The 19,623-nt window shown below is 48.3% G+C and overlaps 7 protein-coding genes across 7 annotated transcripts; 3 read left to right on the forward strand and 4 right to left on the reverse strand.

The window, feature by feature from the left end:
• Window positions 1-1,400: 1,400 nt before the first annotated feature.
• HD556DRAFT_1414637 (uncharacterized protein) lies at window positions 1,401-3,496 on the reverse strand. Its single transcript, XM_041304290.1, has 3 exons — window positions 3,198-3,496; window positions 3,122-3,142; window positions 1,401-3,076 (listed from the first exon to the last, which is right to left on the reverse strand). Exons 1-3 carry the CDS (start codon window positions 3,255-3,257, stop codon window positions 1,853-1,855), a joined length of 1,305 nt encoding a protein of 434 aa, XP_041153957.1. The 5' UTR covers window positions 3,258-3,496; the 3' UTR covers window positions 1,401-1,852.
• A 535-nt stretch (window positions 3,497-4,031) lies between these two features.
• HD556DRAFT_1046991 (uncharacterized protein) lies at window positions 4,032-5,630 on the forward strand. Its single transcript, XM_041295982.1, has 2 exons — window positions 4,032-4,347; window positions 4,399-5,630. Exons 1-2 carry the CDS (start codon window positions 4,297-4,299, stop codon window positions 5,521-5,523), a joined length of 1,176 nt encoding a protein of 391 aa, XP_041153958.1. The 5' UTR covers window positions 4,032-4,296; the 3' UTR covers window positions 5,524-5,630.
• Window positions 5,631-5,944: 314 nt separating this feature from the next.
• HD556DRAFT_1506945 (uncharacterized protein) lies at window positions 5,945-7,375 on the reverse strand (the record flags this gene model as incomplete). Its single annotated transcript, XM_041309041.1, has 3 exons — window positions 5,945-7,150; window positions 7,204-7,239; window positions 7,289-7,375. The coding sequence occupies 3 exons, from the start codon at window positions 7,373-7,375 to the stop codon at window positions 5,945-5,947; spliced, it is 1,329 nt and encodes a 442-aa protein (XP_041153959.1).
• Window positions 7,376-8,784: 1,409 nt separating this feature from the next.
• HD556DRAFT_1414656 (uncharacterized protein) lies at window positions 8,785-12,082 on the reverse strand. The gene is made up of 9 exons (XM_041304291.1): window positions 11,945-12,082; window positions 11,818-11,889; window positions 11,678-11,768; window positions 11,415-11,622; window positions 11,013-11,356; window positions 10,766-10,950; window positions 10,620-10,711; window positions 10,405-10,564; window positions 8,785-10,351 (listed from the first exon to the last, which is right to left on the reverse strand). Exons 1-9 carry the CDS (start codon window positions 12,026-12,028, stop codon window positions 8,918-8,920), a joined length of 2,670 nt encoding a protein of 889 aa, XP_041153960.1. The 5' UTR covers window positions 12,029-12,082; the 3' UTR covers window positions 8,785-8,917.
• Window positions 12,083-12,858: 776 nt separating this feature from the next.
• On the forward strand, window positions 12,859-15,144 carry HD556DRAFT_1313411 (uncharacterized protein; the record flags this gene model as incomplete). The annotated part of the gene is made up of 4 exons (XM_041300789.1): window positions 12,859-13,098; window positions 13,151-13,435; window positions 13,487-13,676; window positions 13,727-15,144. 4 exons carry the CDS (start codon window positions 12,859-12,861, stop codon window positions 15,142-15,144), a joined length of 2,133 nt encoding a protein of 710 aa, XP_041153961.1.
• A 177-nt stretch (window positions 15,145-15,321) lies between these two features.
• Window positions 15,322-17,001, reverse strand: HD556DRAFT_1047112 (uncharacterized protein). The gene is made up of 3 exons (XM_041295983.1): window positions 16,801-17,001; window positions 16,727-16,738; window positions 15,322-16,678 (listed from the first exon to the last, which is right to left on the reverse strand). Exons 1-3 carry the CDS (start codon window positions 16,891-16,893, stop codon window positions 15,539-15,541), a joined length of 1,245 nt encoding a protein of 414 aa, XP_041153962.1. The 5' UTR covers window positions 16,894-17,001; the 3' UTR covers window positions 15,322-15,538.
• A 749-nt stretch (window positions 17,002-17,750) lies between these two features.
• Window positions 17,751-19,586, forward strand: HD556DRAFT_1506949 (diacylglycerol acyltransferase-domain-containing protein; the record flags this gene model as incomplete). Its single annotated transcript, XM_041309042.1, has 14 exons — window positions 17,751-17,875; window positions 17,953-18,057; window positions 18,112-18,258; window positions 18,316-18,325; window positions 18,385-18,439; window positions 18,490-18,502; window positions 18,555-18,589; window positions 18,636-18,876; window positions 18,930-18,962; window positions 19,013-19,052; window positions 19,104-19,218; window positions 19,274-19,318; window positions 19,371-19,461; window positions 19,520-19,586. 14 exons carry the CDS (start codon window positions 17,751-17,753, stop codon window positions 19,584-19,586), a joined length of 1,122 nt encoding a protein of 373 aa, XP_041153963.1.
• Window positions 19,587-19,623: the final 37 nt, after the last annotated feature.

A 19,623-nucleotide genomic window follows, 5' to 3' on the forward strand; every position in this document is an offset into this window, starting at 1 on the left:
GAAATGTCATTCCAAATCATCTGTTCTAGTCTTCTCGTTCGTGTGATGGAGGTTTGATGTGGCCTCGGTTGTCGAGCAGTCGCTGTAACTATTTGGCACGCGGTCCGACCTCCAGCGAACTCTGAATATCATGACATCAATAACCCTATCCGCTGGATATCCACTGGAATTACCTTTTGAATAGACGGTATCTGCAATGCCAGCAAATTGTCACCTAAGACCTGCTTTGTGTAGCAAGGTATTGACAATTTGATAAACGATCAAGATATACCCACCTGTGAGTCTCGGACAAGCAAGCTACTGTACTTCGCACTTACTCATCTCGGTGTGAACGTAAAACCATTCGAGGTTACCTTCGTAGCAGAGGTGAAAGTCAACGCATCAGTTGACGAGTTTTATACAAGGTTCAATCTGTGTCATTACAACATGGCGTACCATTACTATGATCTTGACGTCCTAACATACGTACCAAGTCCAACATCCGATAATACTGTCCTCTGAGTGTTCTTGACATTGCCTTCCGTTACATGCCCTGACGTGGTGGCATAAACTCATACTCATGGCCCGTCGTTCAACGGTTTATGTCGAGTGCGTACAATGATACCCTGGGAACAGGTATCACGGTCGTAGGCAGCTTCCGACTTGGGCGACCAGGCTGATCCATTTGGGGATCGTCCGTTATTACATGTTCTGGTAACTCGCGACTGGAATATGAGTTCTGCCTGTTGTCGGTCATCTCCTGCGAAAAGTAATGGAATCATTTAGGTTCTCAAACGGCTGTAACGACTGAGTGGTGTGTTATAATCAAGAGATGGACTCTTGTCAACGACGCTGATAAGATATGCATCACCTGATCGGATCACTGCACACACCTTATTATTAGCTTTTGATGGCCGTCCCAAAGAAGATGCATTGCTGAATGCGCCGACGCTCCCGCCTCAAATCTTGAAAGCCTGATAGAGTCTAGACGGCGATTTTGGGCTATAACGCGAACGGTTGATCCTATGCGAGATTGTGTTACAATAACATGTAACCGAGAACCCCTCCTACGGAGGTCATCATGACCTTAGCCCCTATCCCACCATATGCACCGTCTTGGAAGACTTACCGACTCAACGGAGACTCGTAGAGACGCCTAGAACGGCCTGGATGCCGTTAGATGACCTAGACCAGCCTAGGCTACATCTGGACGGACCTAGATGGTCCTCGACCCGGATCATGGAGAAGCTCTGCTTCATGGTCAGAAGAGAAGCCGCATGCCGCAGCATGCGCAGTTAGACTCAAAGGCATGCTACGCCTTGAGGACAGATAAGAGAGGCATGGTAAGCCTCATGTATAGATAATCGACCGCATGGCATCAGATAAGATGCCCTTGTATAGACACACTCATACCTACCTACCGAACGCAGTATTGGTCTGTGCACACGGACGACAGTATATAGAGCAGACAGAATCATGTATATTCCCTACTTGATTCTACTAGGTTTTATCCAGAACTTCCTCTGAAAGACAGTCCCAGTCCTTCAGTCTAAGCCGCACCTTAAGGAAAGCCGACACTACCTTAAGTGGAACCCCCGAACCTCTCATTTGAGAGAAGATCCCCGTCTCTCCAATAGCGAGCCCGCTATCAGATTAGGCAATCCGCCTAGGGAGAGCTCGAACTATCCTAGTCCATAACAGATTGTGGATGTCGATGAAGGACAAGCTATGGAGTTATTGAGATCTGCGAAGGACATCTGACGCATTTCAGTGCTACATAATGGTGTAGAGTAAGTGTATAGTTCAAGTCTGAGATCTGAAGTCCAATATCATCATGTTAGGATCGTGACCTGTGTAACAATAAGTCTGTATACTATATAAAGTGATCGCGACTCATGGGATCCACTATGATTTCGAGGGAAGGGATGATAGCAACGTATTCCGCTCGTTGCTCATCTGTCGTCGTCACTCCAAAGCCCATATCCAGGCTCACCAGAGGACAATTCGACCGTACCAGAAATGCCTTGAACTCCTCATGAGGCCATGTTCGTACGTATCGAGCTTCAAATACGCGTAACTTGGGGAGTGATAGAGCATCGAACAAATGAGACAGATTGTTTGTGAGTCCAGAGTTACTGCTATCAATGTGTAGAGATTGAAGTTTGGTGTGCGTGAATGGCTCTACGGCCTGTATGCCAGTGTGCATGAAAGCTGCGTGAATCGCGAACGAGGAGAGGTTGGGACACAGACGGAGCAGATGAATGACTGCATTCGGTTGATCCATTGCGATTTCGACATTTGTCAGGTGCGCCCATACGGAGTCGAGATACGATAAGTAATGGAGGTTGAACACCATCCCCCTTAGCCTAAGACTGCGAAGGGTTAACCACTGTCGTGAGATGGATGGCGCAATAGCTGGAATAGCATCAAGATAGGAGATGGTGACGGTTAGCTCTTCAAGTGCTAGGAGGTCTGTCATCATAAGTTCAGGGACCTGGCGAAAAACAAGGATAGAGAGAGACGAGATTTGATTGATGTAAGGCTGAAGGAGGCTTTGTGTATTGGTCAAGCGACCTTGGAAACTCCTTAGTGATAAAGAGAGCTGAAATCCTCGTGACCGCTCCAGCCATGAATTGTAGCAGAAAGCTATCCGCTGCCAGTCTCTGCCTTCGGCTTCTTGTAAATGCAGCCTGCACCACAATTTGGGCATATTCGTAGCAACCGCCCTCCATCGCCGACATATTTTGGTCAATAACATGGGAGCTAGCCTTGAGGTGGGCCACATGTGATGGTGCGTCGGGAGACAGTGGATAAAGATCAGGGGTAAGACCTCGTTTGGCAGGCGCCAGAGAGGCGATAGGAGTCCCTTGTGCAAGTTCATGGACTGGGTGATCTTGTGCGTCTTTTCGACAAGTTGTGTCTGAAGATCTTTTAGACGATCCATCACGGTTTCCAGGGCTGAGATCTGGTGAAAAGTTGCATCTAACTGCTGCTGGCGTTCGATGATGAGGGCGCTGATGCTGCGGTCTTTGAGCTCGATGGTAGAATGGTCGGTATTGGGGAATTTAGAATACGGGGTATTGAGGTCTGCAGAAAGCTGGTCATCGTCAATAACATAGCATCTGATATTTCATAGACATACGATCACTTGTGAACTTGCGAGCTGAAGCAAATGGTATTACTTTCAGACGTAGCAATAGTTATAAATGAACACTTACGACAGTTTGCAGAGTACTGAGGATATCTGGGACAGGGGAAAGACTGTCGAAGGCCTGCATGTCGAGGGTTGGTGAAAATGTTCGACAAAGAAGGAACGAGTAGCTATGTAGTATGATACATCAAGTACGTAAACTGCTAAGTGACCTACATAAGTGACGGCGATTAATGTGCCCCGTTAACCACCGCACCCAGCTGCTATCTGTGCTGCACCCTATCCAACATTTGCGGTGTCTTATGCTACAAAAAGCAAAGATCGCCAATGGCCATATAGTGAGGCAAGAAACAAAAAATTCAGACTGACCATTACATTACATAATTATGGGTGGACCGAGATCCGTAATTAGTATTGACCTCTTCCCAATCCAATTACTTATGGTGAACGACCAAAGGGTTCGCATTGTCCACCATTTGGAAACTCGGAGCACAGAGACACTCGTCAATTCGCTTCGCTTCAGTTTCACTTTCCATGAGGTTGCATCAAAACTGAGGATGTCATATTGTCACTTGAACCAATGAACAAGCCTCAGAGCGTGACTCTGTTTAAATTCAAGTGCGTCATTATCAAGATTCAAGAGTGTAGTGGAGGAGACATGATTGACGAAAAGTGAATCGGCCCTTAAGCTTACATGCTAGTACGGTCGGGAGGAATGTGGGGAGGAGACTCAGAGCCTGATTTTGTGAGTACTTACATTTTCATCTCAAACTAAAAACGCAATACTACTGAATAAGGCGAAATAAAGATCACAGCTCCACAAAGCTGCTATATGACTTCAGGTATCATCCACAAAAGAAAACAAGTCTCGGATGACCTAGTAGTGCCGACTAAGTATGTTGAAGCCATGGCAGGCGCGAGATAACCCTTCCACAAATTCTACAGGCGTTCGCACTGACACTCTTTGCAACAATGCAAAGTCTCTAGATGTGGATGGTCGGTATTTCACACAAGACCCACTATGAAAAACTACAATAGCAAGGTATGTTTGTTGTGGACCTGTGGTTTGCGAAGCGCTGTAGTTTAAATAGGGACGCGATGGTTGGCCGAACTTCAGAATCATTTCTGACCTCCATCTTCAACATCTCAACCTCCTTCGTGTCGATATGCAATACAACACCGATCCATCAGCCATCCCTGATATCATTAGTTGCCTTGTAAGTACTTCATTTTGAAGGTGTTGGCGTCTGAACAAACATCCACTTTAGGTGTTGGGTGTAGTCATGCACGAGGCCTCAAACCCAAACCATATCAACTATCGTTACTGGCAACTCGTCCAAGAGAGGGCCAAGATTGTGCAGTCCATCGGTCCTCCCAGGGGATCTTCATCGCCTATTGGGCGTCTGCCCACCGAAATCCTCGCTGAAATTTTCCTCTACTGCATCCCAGAAGACGCAAACTGGACGCCCGCGCCAGATCTAGCCCCCATGCAGTTGACTGCAGTATGTCGACGATGGCGGGAGATTGCTGTGAACATGCCGAATTTATGGCGTAGGCTGCGATTGGAAATGGGGCACGGTGACTGGCAGCAGAGAGCTTTCTGCTATGACTCCTACCTCAAGCGATCACGGGGACGTCAACTGTCGTTGACACTCGAGTGTGATAACAATAAGTGGACAGAGCTACGAAGCCTGCTCCAGCCATACGTCGATCAAATATCCTTACTGCATGTTGGGTTATCCTCCGGTACCAGCTCCTTTCCACTGGTGGCGGCGGACTTCGGCGCACTTGAGGAGCTGGTTATATACACGGGTGGTATAGATCCAGTACCAGCTGTCATGCACTCTATCATGCACTCTATCACGCATTTGCCGCCCAACATGCGCAATCTCAGGTTATTGGGCATGTGGCTTGACTTTCGGAGGTTAACTAGCCTCAATTCTCCCTCATGGGCTGGTCTCACAAATCTTGAGATTAAGGTAGCGGGTATAGTTTCATTACCCTGCTTGCTTCGTCTTTGTCCCAATCTTTCGTCGTTGACGATGATTGGATCATTCATGCCGGCGACCGAGACCTTGGGAAAATTGGCGCATACCAAACTTCAATCCTTGCGCTTTTCCGGCGATTTACTTATGAAAACGATCTCGTCCGGACTTCTTGGGCTATTTGATTATCTCACGCTCCCCAATCTATGCATCGTCGAAGTTCGCAATATAGGACGATGGGCTCACGGAGAATTCAAAGCGTTGATAACACGGTCACAGTGTCCCCTAGAAAGCTTGATCTTCGGCGGTGGAGTGACGACGACGCCTCAGCAACTAGCAGAATATGTCACTCTTTTCCCATCCCTCAAGTTAGTGATAGATCCTACGCGTTCCTCGGTTTTCCAATAGACTAGGACAGTTTATGTACATAGTTAACGAAATTATGCTCACACGATTATGCTATATGTAGCCTATACTTACTCATTGCCAATCCTTCAATAGACTATGCTCGTTATGAATCGTGAAACTTGCAGCGAAACCAGCATGACTTATTCAGCGCCAGCAAGCAACATATAGACAGCCAACCTCAAGATGTTTATGTCGTTCACACAGGTCTCGAGATTCCAAGTTAAAGATGATAACAAACGACTCTCAAATCAGCTTCTCTCATCGTCACCGAAGGTGTTTATATGTCTCAGGGACCGCAAAGGGTTGATGGCACTACTTCTTTGCCGTCAGCAACCGGACGAAAACTAGTACTAGTAGCATAGAAGACAGGGTAAATATGAAGCAATTACTACATCAATACGCGAAGCTTGATATCATCATTTTATAATACAAAATGCGAAACGACCAAGGAAGGAATGAGGGCAACATATTCAGCTCGCTGTTCATCCGTTGTCACTATTTTAGCGCCAAAGCTCAGGTTTTCCAGAGGACAGTTTGACCGCGTTAAGAATGCTTTTACTTCTTCGTGAGGCCATGCTTGTGAAGCGGAAACTTCGAGCGCGCGTAAATTGGGGAGCGATAGAATATTGAATAGGCCAGGTAGCAGGGAGGCTGCGCTCATGTTGGTCTCGAGGATGTGTAAGGATTGGAGTGCGGTGTGCGTCAACACTTGGGCCGAGTCGACAGGTGGTATTCGCTCGCTTGTATATTGGCGAATCACTAACGAGGAGAGGTTGGAAGATGGACGGATTAAGCGAAGGACCACACTCAGGGAACATGATGAGACCTCGATATGCGTCAGGTGAGTCAATGCGGGGATAGGAGGTAAATTCCTGTCGAGGGAGAATGACCCTATTACCTTGAGACTACGCACAGTCAACGGAAGAATTGGAAGACATGTTGCAATAGTTGACGAAGTACGACTGGTTGTGTTGTCCAAAGTCAGCTCCTGAAGTGCCTGGAATTCTCCCAACACCTTGCGGGTTCCGCGGAAACAAGGGATAGAGATGGACGCGATATGATGGCTATAGTAGGGCCGAAGAAATTTTCTCAACTTGAGCATCTGGTGTGCATAGCAATCGATTACCAACGAGAGAGGACGCCCTTGTGATCGCTGCAGGCATAAGTGGTACAGGTTATCTTGCTGCTGCAAGTTTTTCTTGTCCTTGAGATTCAAGTGCAGCCTGCACCATAGATCGGGCATGCCCACAGCAACCCCCCTCCATTTTTTGCATACTCTGGTCAATAGCACGGGAGCTTCGTTTTGTGCAAGCGACAGGTGTTTGTCGTCCGGAAGGCAATGAACAAAAATTTCGGACAGGATCTCATTTGGCAGACTCCAGAGGGGTGATACGAATCCCTTGTGCAATTCCATGGACTGCTTAATCTTGTCCTTCTTTTCGACGAGCTGTTCATGAAGGTTGTTAAAAAGATCCATCACTGTTTTCAGGCCTGATATCTCTTGCGACACCGCATGTAACTGCTGCTCGCGTTCGGCGATAATAGCACGAATGCTCTGGTGGGCTCCGAATTCGAAGGCCCAGTGGTTGTCGGTGGAACCGGAGTACTCAGTTTCAAGGTCTGGTATCTGGTCATAATCAATTAACAACATCTCCGAGATATCATGCAGAATTGACGCACGATCACTTGTGAACGGTCGGTAGTGAGTATGCGTCGCTGTTTTTCATTACATTCAAACCCGATTGCCTATAAAACTGGCACTTACAACATCGTGTACAATGTTCCGCAGTTCATCATTGATATCTGCAGGCAACGAAGTGAATTTGACTTCTGAGTTGTCGACTGTCTGCATGCTGTTGACAATGTAATGCGGGGTAGGTTGTAATGTTCGAGGAAGATGAAAATATATCATTCCACGATAACTTCACTGTTTATAAACGTCTGGCTAGGTGACAGCAACCTACCGCCACAGTAGTGCCTGTGAAAGGGGGCAAGCACAATATTTCGCTCCAGTGAAAGGCATGGAGCCACTTTACACAATCACACTCGTTGAGATCACTACGTACCTTGCATGCTGGATCAAAGGCTAACCAAAAGGCTTCCCTTTGTCTGCTGTCCGAGTCATGTCGCCACTGCGTCATCGGCAGCAACGCCTTTATTCTCTCACCTCCTACTAGGACACATATTGGGTGCAGAGTAATCACTGGAATTACAGGAACAACGAGACAATGTTGTCTAAGTGAACAATGTACGAATTGGTGCTGATAGGGAACGGATGGTGATTCTGGATCACCGGTTGGCTGCCCAAATAAGGCTGGTCCTGTCATAGATACATTCATTTATTTGAAGCTGCGAAGAGAGATAGCTTACATGGTTACAAGGTGGTAGTTGCGTAAAGTGATTATAAGTCCCTGTGGCCCAATATTATCACATGTAGTAATCGTGACCATAACGCATGGGATCCACGAATACTTCGAGGGAAGGAATACAGGCAATGAATATTGCTCGTTATTCATCTGTCGTCATTACTCCAGGGGACAATTTGACCATGCCAAGAATGCTGTCGATTCCACATGAGGCCATACATAGCGAGCTTCAAGCTGAAGTAAATTGGGGGATGACAGAGAGTCGAACAGGGTGTATTTTTGCAATGGCTGTATATAGCGAGCCTCAAGCAAACATAAATTGGGGAGTGATAGAGCAACAAACAGGCCAGCTAAATATTTATTGTGCTCCCGAGGTAATGAGCGACGCGCGAGGATTGACGTTTGGCGTGCGTGAAGGGCTCGATCATGATGGTTCGTAGGAGCTGCTTGGAACCTGCCAATATTGTTAGCAGTGACGTTCAGACACAAGCCTTGCCCATGAAACTAAGGTCTTACGATGTTCTGCAGTACACCAATCGTGAGCCAGAGAATGAGAAATCGACTTTTGGGTCAATTTTCTGGCTCTGCATGTTGTTTGTTGCACAGGTCGAAACGTTCGAAGATTCGGGAAGATAGCGTGGTTTGAAGCTGATAATCTCTTCCGTCACATTGAAGTGTCTACAATCTGATCATCAACTGCCTGCACATCTCATACTAACTTCAATGTTGATATCACAACGACTTTGCAAAGCGACGACTCTGAATCGGAGGCAGCGAATACTTGTAGACAGCACGCACCCGCGGGATCTGGATGGTCATAAGTAAGCTGTGTGTCCTATTGCTGTAGGCAAAAAGAGGTGCGAGAAGGACTTGGATTCGGGACAGGAAAACACAATAAAAACATCAAATCCTCACGCTTGCGCCGCACCTGCCTGGTAAAGTATTACGAGAAACGCAGTTACCCACCAAAATTAACGCTAACTTTAAACCTGTATATAGTGCAAATAACCTAGTAGCGGCATATAGCGTTACATAAAATCGATTGCCCTCTTACGAGCACGAGGAGGTCCAGTTTCCTGTCCACTAACCTGACTATCCTCATCAAGGGACAGATTGACGGGCAGGGCCTTCACGATATCTGGCAGAGGCTTTTCAACCCACATATCCTCGCCCCCATCTCCCTCTCGATCCTTCCGTTTCTTCTTCCTCGGCCTCTCACTATCCCGATCTCGGTGTTTTTGACGCGCAGCTGTGAGCGATGAGTCCCCGCCGTCCTCGTCTACATCAAAGGAAACAAGAATGCCACCCTTGGAGCTCTTCTGTTTTTTGCTTTTCTTTTCCTTCTTCTCCGTGTCTTTTGGTTTGGATCCCCGGGGTATGAAGGTAGGCTTGAACGTAGCCAGATCAACATCTTCCACAATACCATTCGATGGTGGTGGCTTGACATCTGGGGCTGGTTTAGATGGCCCAGCTGGCGCAGAAACGGCAGGGGGTTCGTCCACCTCATCGACATCATCTATGCGATCCTTCTCCTCGTCACTCTCCTCATCATCACTCGCAAAAATTGCTTTAAAAATATCCATCCCGGGACGTTCATACGTGAGCACATCATCCCCCTGCCCATCATCTTCCCCCATGCCAATATTCGCAACATCGCGCTTGCTACTCCCAGAACCCCTACCCTCTACTTGCGGCACTCCCGCACTTGCACCCGCGAATTCGTCTGCTGGCGCCGCGCCCGTGAACTCAGGCGCTGCAGTCTGTGCTGACGGCACAGAGGTATCGACAGGGACATCCAGATCCGGTTCCTTGACGCCAAAGCGCTTGCACAGCAGCCGCGCAGGCTGCCAGGTACACACCTCGCGCGTCATAACACCATACATCCCCAGTCGAGCAGCATGCACCTTCGGAGCTTCTTCCTTGACTTCCTCCTTCGGCTTCTCCTCCGCCACATCCATACTGTCCGCCCCCTCTTCTGGTTGTGCAGCAGGCGTGTGCAGGCCCTCAATGATCTTTGGCGCGAGATCCAGAGCAGCAGCACTTGTAAACCGCCCAGCCATGGCTCCAGAGACGGGGCGGAATAGCGCAGCTGACTTTGCATAATCGTTTATCTCTTTTGCAAACTCTTCGGCTGACTGCCCGGGCTTCTGTGCGGGTGGAATTGTGCCTGAGCCTGGATTTGCGTGTGCATGGAGATAGGCGGTGTACCTCGCCTGCTTAGTGGGATCGGTCGTGAAGGGCTGAAAACCGTGGAGAGCAGCTTGGGCGACGTGGGGCTCGGTATGTGTGATCGTGGGAGGCGTGGGGAGTGAGGGACCTGGCGAGGGATCATCCGACGTGGAAGGGGGGGCGAAGCGACTTGCAGCAATGTTCTTAATGCGTTCTTGGTCTTTCTTGGAGATGTACTCGAAGATGGACCTGGGTGCAGAAGGGAGGGGTGTCTCCCCGAGTGCTGCTCCCCGCTGTCCATAGCATGTAAGCACGTGAGTTCTGCAGGGAATGAATTTTGTCAAACCTGGTTCGCAGAGATGCCCTTTTTCCACTGGGCGTGTGACTGAGTTTGCGATGGAGGAGGTATAGATGCGTTCTCTTTATCTTTTGAATTGGCTTTCTCCATCTCCCATACGCGTTTGGGGTTTGGCGTCCAATCTTTTGGCACATCCGGTATTGGGAAGCTGGTAATTGTGAATATCCCACCATAAGCAACATACACGTAAAAATGCTACTGACCAAAGGTCCTCCGCCACAGGTTTCTCAGATATGATGAACCCGTTCAAAGGCTGTTTCCCATCACGAAACACTACTTTCCCGGTAGAAGGTCTCTAGAATTCATAAGTTGAACCGTAATATCTCAGTTCCCTCGGATGGTGACCTACTTGGGGTTGTGCTGCCTTTCCCAAGTCCCGTGCGCCTTGCGATCGCGAACTCATAAGAACATGCTCCTCATCGTGCACATCATTCGCATCGTATGCATGATGATTCCTACCACGAATCTGGGAGTGATCATAAACATCTAAGTCATCGTCGTCTGCATCATTCAGCGCGCCGAGGCCAAAACCACCTGTCGCCACGGGTCAGAGTCAGAAAATCGCACATAGCAGTAGCAGCAGACATAATACGCGCCAGCTAAGCGTGGGCCATTGGACTGTTTGGAAGCCTCAGGCGCAACACCAAGACTCGCATGCAACCCTAGACCACGGTCATAGCCCAAACCATGAAAGTTATCCTTCCTCTCAACGATGATCAGCGGCGTGTCTCGAGGGGCGTATAAGTGTTTCTTCGCTTCCTCATCTATGTCGTCGGAAGGCACATCTGGGTTACGGCCGAAGGCTATTTCACGCTGACGCCATGTTATCCGTGGGCCAACACCCTGGCCAATGCGCCAGCCCATCTTTTTCAGAATTCGAGCGCCTACAGAGTCCTTTGGTGCTGGGAGGAGAGACTGCTCGAGTGCGATCGTGATTGCGCTTGGTGAGGTAGGTCTAGTAAGCGATGCATCATATAAAGCGGTTCAATAATACACACTCTTTGTCGTCGGCACCCACACCACGTTTGCTTATCTCGTCTTGTGTGCTTCCCAGTAAATCCATCTGCTCATGCTCATCGACAAGCTTTTGGTCATCACGCATTCCCGTGAGATCTTCTTCGTCCATGAAATCTTCTGGGCGAGAAGGGCGGTTCTTGTTCGTGGTCCTGTCGGACCGAGAGGATATGAATGTTGACGGTGTCCATCCTGGAGTAGAATGCTAGATGACATGGAGCGTATTATTTTCTCTCAGGGGACGTACCTTCTTTAGAGCCCACTGTATTAAAGTACCCAGCAGAGAAACCGCCGGTAAAAGCACCATGCAACCTTCTCCGGCCCTTCTCATCCCTCACCTGGAAGATATCTCGAGTTTGGAACAAGACAACACCTAAAAGAGCTCACCTCTTGCTTCCATAACGGTACAAATTCGCCTGTGTCTTTTGACTTTTCGAGTGGGGGCAGCGGGGTGCCGATCTGTGGTGGTCACGGAGAGTTGGCAAGCTGTGGGGATGAGAGAAAGTTTACGCACAAGGCAGAAGTTCTCGTTTGCCTTTCTGCTGGATGTATCAATTCCCAAGTCACCGAGCTTGCGCTTCAGCCTCGCTGTGCTCATCGTGGTCGCTATTGGATCATCTACCGTCCAGAATAGTAACCCTAATGACTTTCCTTTGCTAATGTCGGAGTTGCTATTGAAGTTAATTCCAGATTCTCTCAACCGCCAATTACAAACACCTTCGAATTCAACAGCATTATGATTGTTCTGCACACATCTATACCTCTTCCATGTCTTGCATATTGTCGAGGCTGCAATGTCACCACATTTAGTCGCCCCCACACCATAAGATTTGGACGCTAGGCAGAGAATTCGGAAGGGGACGTGTCACTAGTACCAGATGGCCTTGTTAACTTCCACTTCCCTCCCTGCCAAAATAAGGCGTCTGGGTACGACATTACACATGCATGTACGACTCAGCCATAATCCCATGTGTTAGGCATACCGCAAACATGATGTTTTCAAGTTAATGTGTAGTTCTGCGACACGTACGTCCCTTCATTTTAACTTGAAACTGACGGTATTCATTCTATGAACAGTTTATGAAAGTCCCGATCATTCAGAATACATGAAATGGTTCCAGACGTATCTGCGTAGTAAACATGACTGACCGTTTCCATTGCTAAAGCATGTCGATGTCAATTCAGACTGATTTAGGATACGCGCTTCCTGCGTGGTGGGTGACGTTGGGTGTTTCACATGCATCCTTTTCCTGCAGGGTATAAAGTCTCGATGCATTCAAAATATTTAGGTTTTCCATCTCATTCTCCTACCACACAGATCCTGGTGATTTGTTGTACGACAGGCATCGTATTCCTCAGATTTATCTATCATTCTTATTTCTCTTAACTCTGCGCCGGACCGCATCCTCTCCTTGTACGATTTTTGTCATGCGCTTTACATCTCAGTTTGTTGCTTTCACAAGCATCTGTACGATCATCGCTATCGTGCTTCCACCCCCTGCCGACGCTGCATATATTGCAAGCCATCCCAGTGGCAACCGAGTTGCTACTGCGTATGAGGCTGATAAACCCCGCACTGTCTTTTCACTTCCGAGGCTGACTACTGGACATGTTCCCCACAAACTCTCTGAGGGCAAAGGAAAGTCAATCATCGATACTCCTAGCTCGGTAAGTTAGCTTGTCTTTGACTGACGTCTTCTGATACCTACCCATATTGCAGAGGTTCTTCAGGTTTTCCAATTCCGACCCATCGAACCCGCTGGCGGGAATTCTGAATGTTGGCTTTGCTCATGTTCACGGTGACGATGTTCATGCACCTTTCTCGCTGCGCGATGCACCCTCACGTCGTCCTACTCCTCTTTCTCGCCGCTCGTCTGCTCTCGTCCATGGTGCAGGTGGAAATAACTATCTAGTCTCTAGGGGAGCAGCCTCCACGTGCCCTTCAAAACGAAGGCTGGGCCGTCGCGATACTTCCTGTCCTGTTTCCGGAAATATTGATATTGTGGTATGGCGCTTTTCTCCCCCTACTTCTGTGTTCTTATAATCACACTTCCAGAGCGGAGATCAAGGCCGGCACCTCGCATCTCTTGCCCTCGATTATTCGACGTATAACTCCACCAATACTACATCGACCAACTCGACCAACAGTCACGCTAGTAATGGTTCCTTCCCTCTCAATGCGTCAAGCACCAACGGGACCCAGTTCTACTTGGTCGACGCTAATGACAGCTCATTTAACAACCCTGGTATTTATCCTGCTGGTGTATTTTATTGCCGAACTCAAATATCTTCATAGCAAACGCGACGAAGCACGTCATGGTTCAAACTGATATCTTCGACTCCCTCTACTGCGCGACTTTTGACCCGAATCCATCTGGGCCTGAACCAATGATAATGGAAATGTGCCGTCCGTCGCAACCCGAAAATGACGTCAGAAACCTGGATTACTCATATGCCAACGGCGTGGCGCCTATCGTCGACTACACTATATTGGCCGCGGATCCACACAAGAGTCAGATCTTCGAGTACGATCCGTCTACTGGTGTCATCAAGCCGTTATGGACGAACAGCGACGGCAGCACTTCCTCGCATGCGATGTTTGTTGAGCGGGACACTACGACTTCTTCCACCACTGGCTCCAACACGATAACATCTGCCGGGTCTAGTACCACAAGCTCCACGTCTGCGCCTCAGTCCACCACTTCCTCGTCTACACCGGAAGCACAGAACGTCACTCTTGTGTTCCGACCTTCTAATCTTGCGGTCCCTGCTTCTCCACCTTCTACCGATGCTGTTGACTCGAGCGCGGACGATGTGGTAACGACGACGATTACCACGACGGTTGTCTACACCGCTACTGCAACCCCGTCTTCATATTCATCATCCGCTGCTGGAAGCCCTATGGCCGCTATTGCTGCGCTTACCATGACATCTTCATCATGTTCGTCAATGTCAGTGGCATGCAGTTCGACATCGACTTTGACACCCTCTCCTGCTGTCCACGCTGCAGCAGCGGCTTCAAGCACGGGGTCGTCTTCTTTTCAAGCAACTTCTACGGGCTCAGCTACCATCCAAGCTGCATCGTCATCGATACTGCCCTCTCCCTCTGTCCATGCTGCCATTATCGCCTCAAGTCCAGAGTCATCATCTTCTCAGGCAACCTCCCCGGACTCGGCGACTAGCACCCAAGCTACATCACCACCATCGATACTGCCCTCTCCATCTGTTCACGCTGACATTGTCGCTTCAAGCCCGGGGCCGCCGCCGTCTCAGTCAACCCCCACGGGCCCGTTGAGTACCATCCAAGTGACATCATCATCGATGGCGCCCTCTCCACCTGTCCACGCTGCTATCATTGCTTCAATCCCAGTGTCGTCATCTTCTCAAGCGACCTCCATGGGCTCGGCGACTACCAGTCAAGTGACATCGACTTCGCAGCCCGTGAGGGGCTCACTAGAAATAGAGTTTGTCCCGATTGCAGATTCACCGTCTTCTGCGTCCATCACTTCATCTTCCCCGCCGTCATCTTCCTCATCTTCCTCACCCACCTCTTCCATCTCTCCCTCCTCGTCATCTGCAACACCCAGCCAGCTGAACGCAGCTGCAATCGCTTCAGCAATCGCCAATTCCCATTCTAGCGTTTCAACTGCGAGCACTCCTAACACAAGCAGTTCTTCTGTTAGTACAACAGTTGTGCCGGCAACCACAAAATAGGTGGGTACCTTATATGGGGAGCTCACTTAGATAAATAATATCTAGACTGTAGTGATATCAATGCAATGGATAGATTGCCGTATGAATTACATTGTCGCTATTCAAGAGAGCAAATACAGTTTGGAACTCGTAAGAATACTTGTATTTGTCTCGTCGTGCGGAAACCTAACGCTGTAGTTGGGTGAGCTAGCACGATGTACGCCCTAGACGTCAGTACACGTACAAGGAATAATGGAACTGTTCATGCGAAGCCTTGTTCATCTGCTCTAACCGCAACTCGATCAGAAAGGCCTCTCGTAACGCACAAGCAAGTAAAATCCATAGACGACAAACACCTGACTGTAGTACATGTTATGTCAATCTGTGCTACTGAATATAATACCAAAGACACCTGCTAAACTTTGCATCTACTAAACGGAAGCACTTTAAGAGAAGGAATGAGAGCAATGTATTCCGCTGTCTTCTCGTCTGTCATGATTCCACCACCAAGGTACAGGAACTCCAGAGGACACTTTGACCGTACTAAAAATTCTTTAAACTCCTCGTGAGGCCACTCAGGATGCATCCCTGCATCGGCAACAAACTTGCGCAAGTTGGGGAGTGACAGGGCATTAAGCATGTAGGGGTGTGATGAGAGCGATTGGAAATAACGAATGTGCAAGAGTTGAAGCTTCTCGTGCTTTACCAGTAAGGGGGGTTCATGGTGCATGTTATATATGGAAATCTTGACTGAGGAGAGGTTGGGAGCCTGCTGCAGTAATCTGACGAGTACATTTTGTTGGCAAACGTAGATCTCAACATCTGTGAGGTGGGTCCATCTGGAATTCTTGAAGGGATCGAAGTCGGCCGAGTAGAATGGTGGTTGACAGCTGACTTTGAGACTGCGCAGGGTGAATGAGTGGTTCAAGATAGATCGTGTAACAGTACTCCTCTTCCATGGAGAGTAGTTGATCTGCCCATATATGGTAAGCACCTGAAGTGCTGGGAGGTCGTTTAACAGAAGGTCACGTGTGGCGGCGCAGCAAACGGTACGAAGAGACGAAATTTGATTCGTGTAGTGCTGAAGAAGGCCGGTCAAGGGATTTGTAAACCACCAAATTTCCAACGACAGTGGAAGTCCTTGCGATCGCTTGAGCCATGTGTCGTAGCAGAAGGATTCCTTCTTCCTGTGCCCGCAGTGGGAGCTCTTAAACCCACTAAACAGTCTGCACCATAAACCTGGCGTGCCCACAGCAACTTCCCGCCATCTTCTGCATATCCTGGTCAACAGCATGGGAGATCGTAGCTTTGATGGGGGCAACAATTCATCGAATGGTGGAAGTGTGTGCATGAAAATTTTAGATAAGAGTTCGGCTGGTAAGCGAGAGACAGCCGGCCCAGGTTCCTTGTGTAAGTTCGTGGGGTGAATGATGTTGTCCCGCTGGTCGATGAGGCACTGGCCATCAGCGTTGACGGGACTAACGCCCCAAATCTGGTCCGTGCGCATGGCGGGGTGGTCGATATTATTGCAGTTCTGTGTTTCAATGTCTGGCATCTAGTTACCGTCAATACTACGCTATCAGATATATCAAAATAGACATACAATTGGTTGTGACTGCATCGGAAGCGATCGATGATTAGTTAACGAGACACGGTTACCTACAACTAGACACTCACGATGTTTTGTTGGTTCGCCGGCGCTTTCTGACCCAACTTAGTGAGACGAGCGATGTGGCAAAGAAGTGACGCTATGGATGAATGGTTAACCATTGTTGAAAGTTAATGTTGAACCACAAATAGGGGTGTATTAAGTTATCACCCACAATGAGCGGAATTTGAACTTCTGGTCAGGTAGTACTAGTGACACTGTGACGATCACTCGAGCCGTGTATTAAGTAGCAGAGAGCGTCCCGCTGCTAACCCTGCAGCGGAAGCGCAAAAAACACAGACAACATGACAAACTTTGGATGTTCACAGTAGCCTCCCTTTATCGTCTGCATAGTATCCGGGTCAACAATATAGTAGATTGTAGTTTTGATAGTTGCGAATCGCAGTTACCTATCGAATGATGGGAGTGTGTAAATAAAAATGTCGAATAAGAGCTCAGTGCTACGAGAGCTGGCAATTTGATAAGGTGGGTCCAACTCCCTTGTATAAGCTGACGCGCGCTCTGCTCCATGCGCATAATAGTGGCTGGTCGACGGTCCCTCGGTATAATTGGAGCACGGTTATTCCAGCTTCATGGTTCAGTGTCTGGTCATCGTCAAGATGACGCATTAGAATAGAGCTCGGGCCACCATGCAATTAATAATTATTTTGATGCAATTGATTATTACTCGTCACTCACATTGTTCAAGCCTGAAAACCCCACTTTCTGACCTAGTAGCTTGCCATTGAATATTGAATGTTAAGCAGGTGCCTAAAGTGGATTGGGACTGAGTGGTTAGATGTAGCCTGTCTATTTGATCGATGAGTTGGGTGACCGTTCACGGGATTCGGGAAGAAGCAAGGGTAAATCCCGGTCACGTGATTGACGGAAGCAGTTGCGCGCATCTACTAAACAAGAGTCTGACGCAGATTCAGTTGCCTGCTGAACACCGAGTCCAATAAATATTGGACTAGCCGGAATGGATAAAGGCCATGACCTGACAGCTTTCTCAAGAACTATTTCCGCATCTTCTCTTAGAGGGCGATTAACGAAGTTAACCGGTGCACCATTGCGTCCTGTAGCTGCCCTTCATGCTAGCATCGAGTGCGTATCAGATAGTTTGTTTATGTCACTGACTGATTGTATTATGGCATTCTACGACTTTAATTATGCCTATCCAGCTTTGTGCCAACCAAGATACCGCGGAAGAGGAGACTGCAGACTATGGTCGTTGCCGTGTGGTCGGTGTTGTTAGTTATGTCCTGCTTTGTGTTCCTAATGCTCTGGTACGTGCTACAATTCTCGGATATACCGTTTACTCGCTGAAATGAACACCAAAGCTCCATACCAGCGCTATGGCCGTTCTTGGTCATGTACCTCATCTGGATTTTCTGGATAGACAAGAGCCCAGCATACGGCAACAGACTCGCTCCGTGGTTCCGGTCCCTGAAAATCTGGCAGTATTTTGCAGAATATTACCCCGCGTCGTAAGTGTGGTTCTTCGTGCGTTATAGACACAACCGTTTACGTCACCATCCATCTAGGCTCTTGAAGGTACGGCAGTGATTTGAGCTAATTTGCGTTCCGAATATTCAACCATGTGCTCAATGCAGGAGTGCGACCTACCCGCCGATCGCCCCTACGTGTTCGGGTACCATCCTCATGGTAGTCTTATCCCCTTTAGTCCTGAGCATCACTCATTTTTGCGATTTAAACAGGCATAATTGGAATGTAAAGTGACATTCTCTTCTGCATCTTTGCATACTTCTTACCAATCCACCAGGGGCGCACTTGCCACCTTCGCCACGGAAGGCGAGTGTTTCACTTTCCCCACAGCATCAATATCTCAAATATCTTCTATCAGCCACCGGCTTCTCCAAAGCTTTTCCAGGCATTAAGCCACACTTACTCACGCTCACTAATAACTTCCACATTCCTTTATATCGCGAAGTTATCATGTCGCTTGGGATCAGCAGTGTCTCGCGAGAATCTTGCTCCAACATTCTCTCCAGCGGTCCGGGTCAGGCAATCACTATTGTAGTCGGAGGCGCTGCTGAGAGTTTGAGCGCAAGACCTGGTACGGCAGATCTAACATTGAAGCGCAGGTAAGCCCCGATACCGGACCATCACAAACTGGCGCCTGACAAATGGATCGTAGATTAGGTTTTATCAAGGTCGCGATCCAGCATGGGTGAGTTGATACAAGGCTTGATAGAAAATGTGATCGAAACATTTCTTCAGGGCGGACCTTGTACCTGTGTTCTCGTTCGGCGAGAATGATGTAAGTGTTGCACTCTTTTGCTACTCTGGATCGTCGACAACGTTTATTCAGATATATAATCAAATGCCAAACGAGAAAGGCACCACGATATATGTTCTGCAAAAGAAATTTCAGAGCATGTTTGGGTTTACCCTTCCGCTTTTTCATGGGCGTGGTATGCTGAATTGTGAGTTTCAAACTTACGCGACTGGTGACCTTTCCTTGAATCATCTCTACTGCAGATAACTTGGGTCTGATGCCGTACCGACGACGGATTGTGTCAGTCAGTGAGTGCTATCTCTAACCTGATAACTTGTCAGGTGTCTCACTTCTGAATAGTCGGCCGACCGATTCATGTTCAACGCTGCGAAAAACCATCATTAGAGGAGATCGAAAGAGTGCAACGGTTGTATATCGAGGAATTGACCAGGTGGGTATTCCATCCCCCCCTTCGTCGCCCGTGTCGAGCTTAGTTGTGTTCCATACAGGATATGGAACACTTATAAGGATGAATTTGCAAAGACACGCTTGAGGGAGCTCAGTATCGTTGATTAAAGTGGACGGACAAGATTGGGTTCTACCGACGTGATGA

This window comes from Suillus plorans (genome assembly GCF_016647745.1).
Source record: "Suillus plorans strain S12 chromosome Unknown HD556scaffold_91, whole genome shotgun sequence".
Classification (NCBI taxonomy): Eukaryota; Fungi; Basidiomycota; class Agaricomycetes; order Boletales; family Suillaceae; genus Suillus; species Suillus plorans.

Excerpts from the sequence above, each read along its gene's own strand:
- HD556DRAFT_1414637 (XM_041304290.1), bottom strand. The coding sequence starts at position 3,257 with ATGCAGGCCTTCGACAGTCTTTCCCCTGTCCCAGATATCCTCAGTACT. Across the intron at positions 3,143-3,197 it reads TCAGTACTCTGCAAACTGTC|CTCGCAAGTTCACAAGTGAT; the intron begins GTAAGTGTTCAT and ends CATTTGCTTCAG. Across the intron at positions 3,077-3,121 it reads TCGCAAGTTCACAAGTGATC|CTTTCTGCAGACCTCAATAC; the intron begins GTATGTCTATGA and ends GACGATGACCAG.
- HD556DRAFT_1046991 (XM_041295982.1), top strand. The coding sequence starts at position 4,297 with ATGCAATACAACACCGATCCATCAGCCATCCCTGATATCATTAGTTGC. Across the intron at positions 4,348-4,398 it reads CTGATATCATTAGTTGCCTT|GTGTTGGGTGTAGTCATGCA; the intron begins GTAAGTACTTCA and ends CATCCACTTTAG.
- HD556DRAFT_1414656 (XM_041304291.1), bottom strand. The coding sequence starts at position 12,028 with ATGAGCACAGCGAGGCTGAAGCGCAAGCTCGGTGACTTGGGAATTGAT. Across the intron at positions 11,623-11,677 it reads TACAGTGGGCTCTAAAGAAG|GATGGACACCGTCAACATTC; the intron begins GTACGTCCCCTG and ends ATTCTACTCCAG. Across the intron at positions 10,712-10,765 it reads GAAAGGCAGCACAACCCCAA|AGACCTTCTACCGGGAAAGT; the intron begins GTAGGTCACCAT and ends TATGAATTCTAG.
- HD556DRAFT_1047112 (XM_041295983.1), bottom strand. The coding sequence starts at position 16,893 with ATGGTTAACCATTCATCCATAGCGTCACTTCTTTGCCACATCGCTCGT.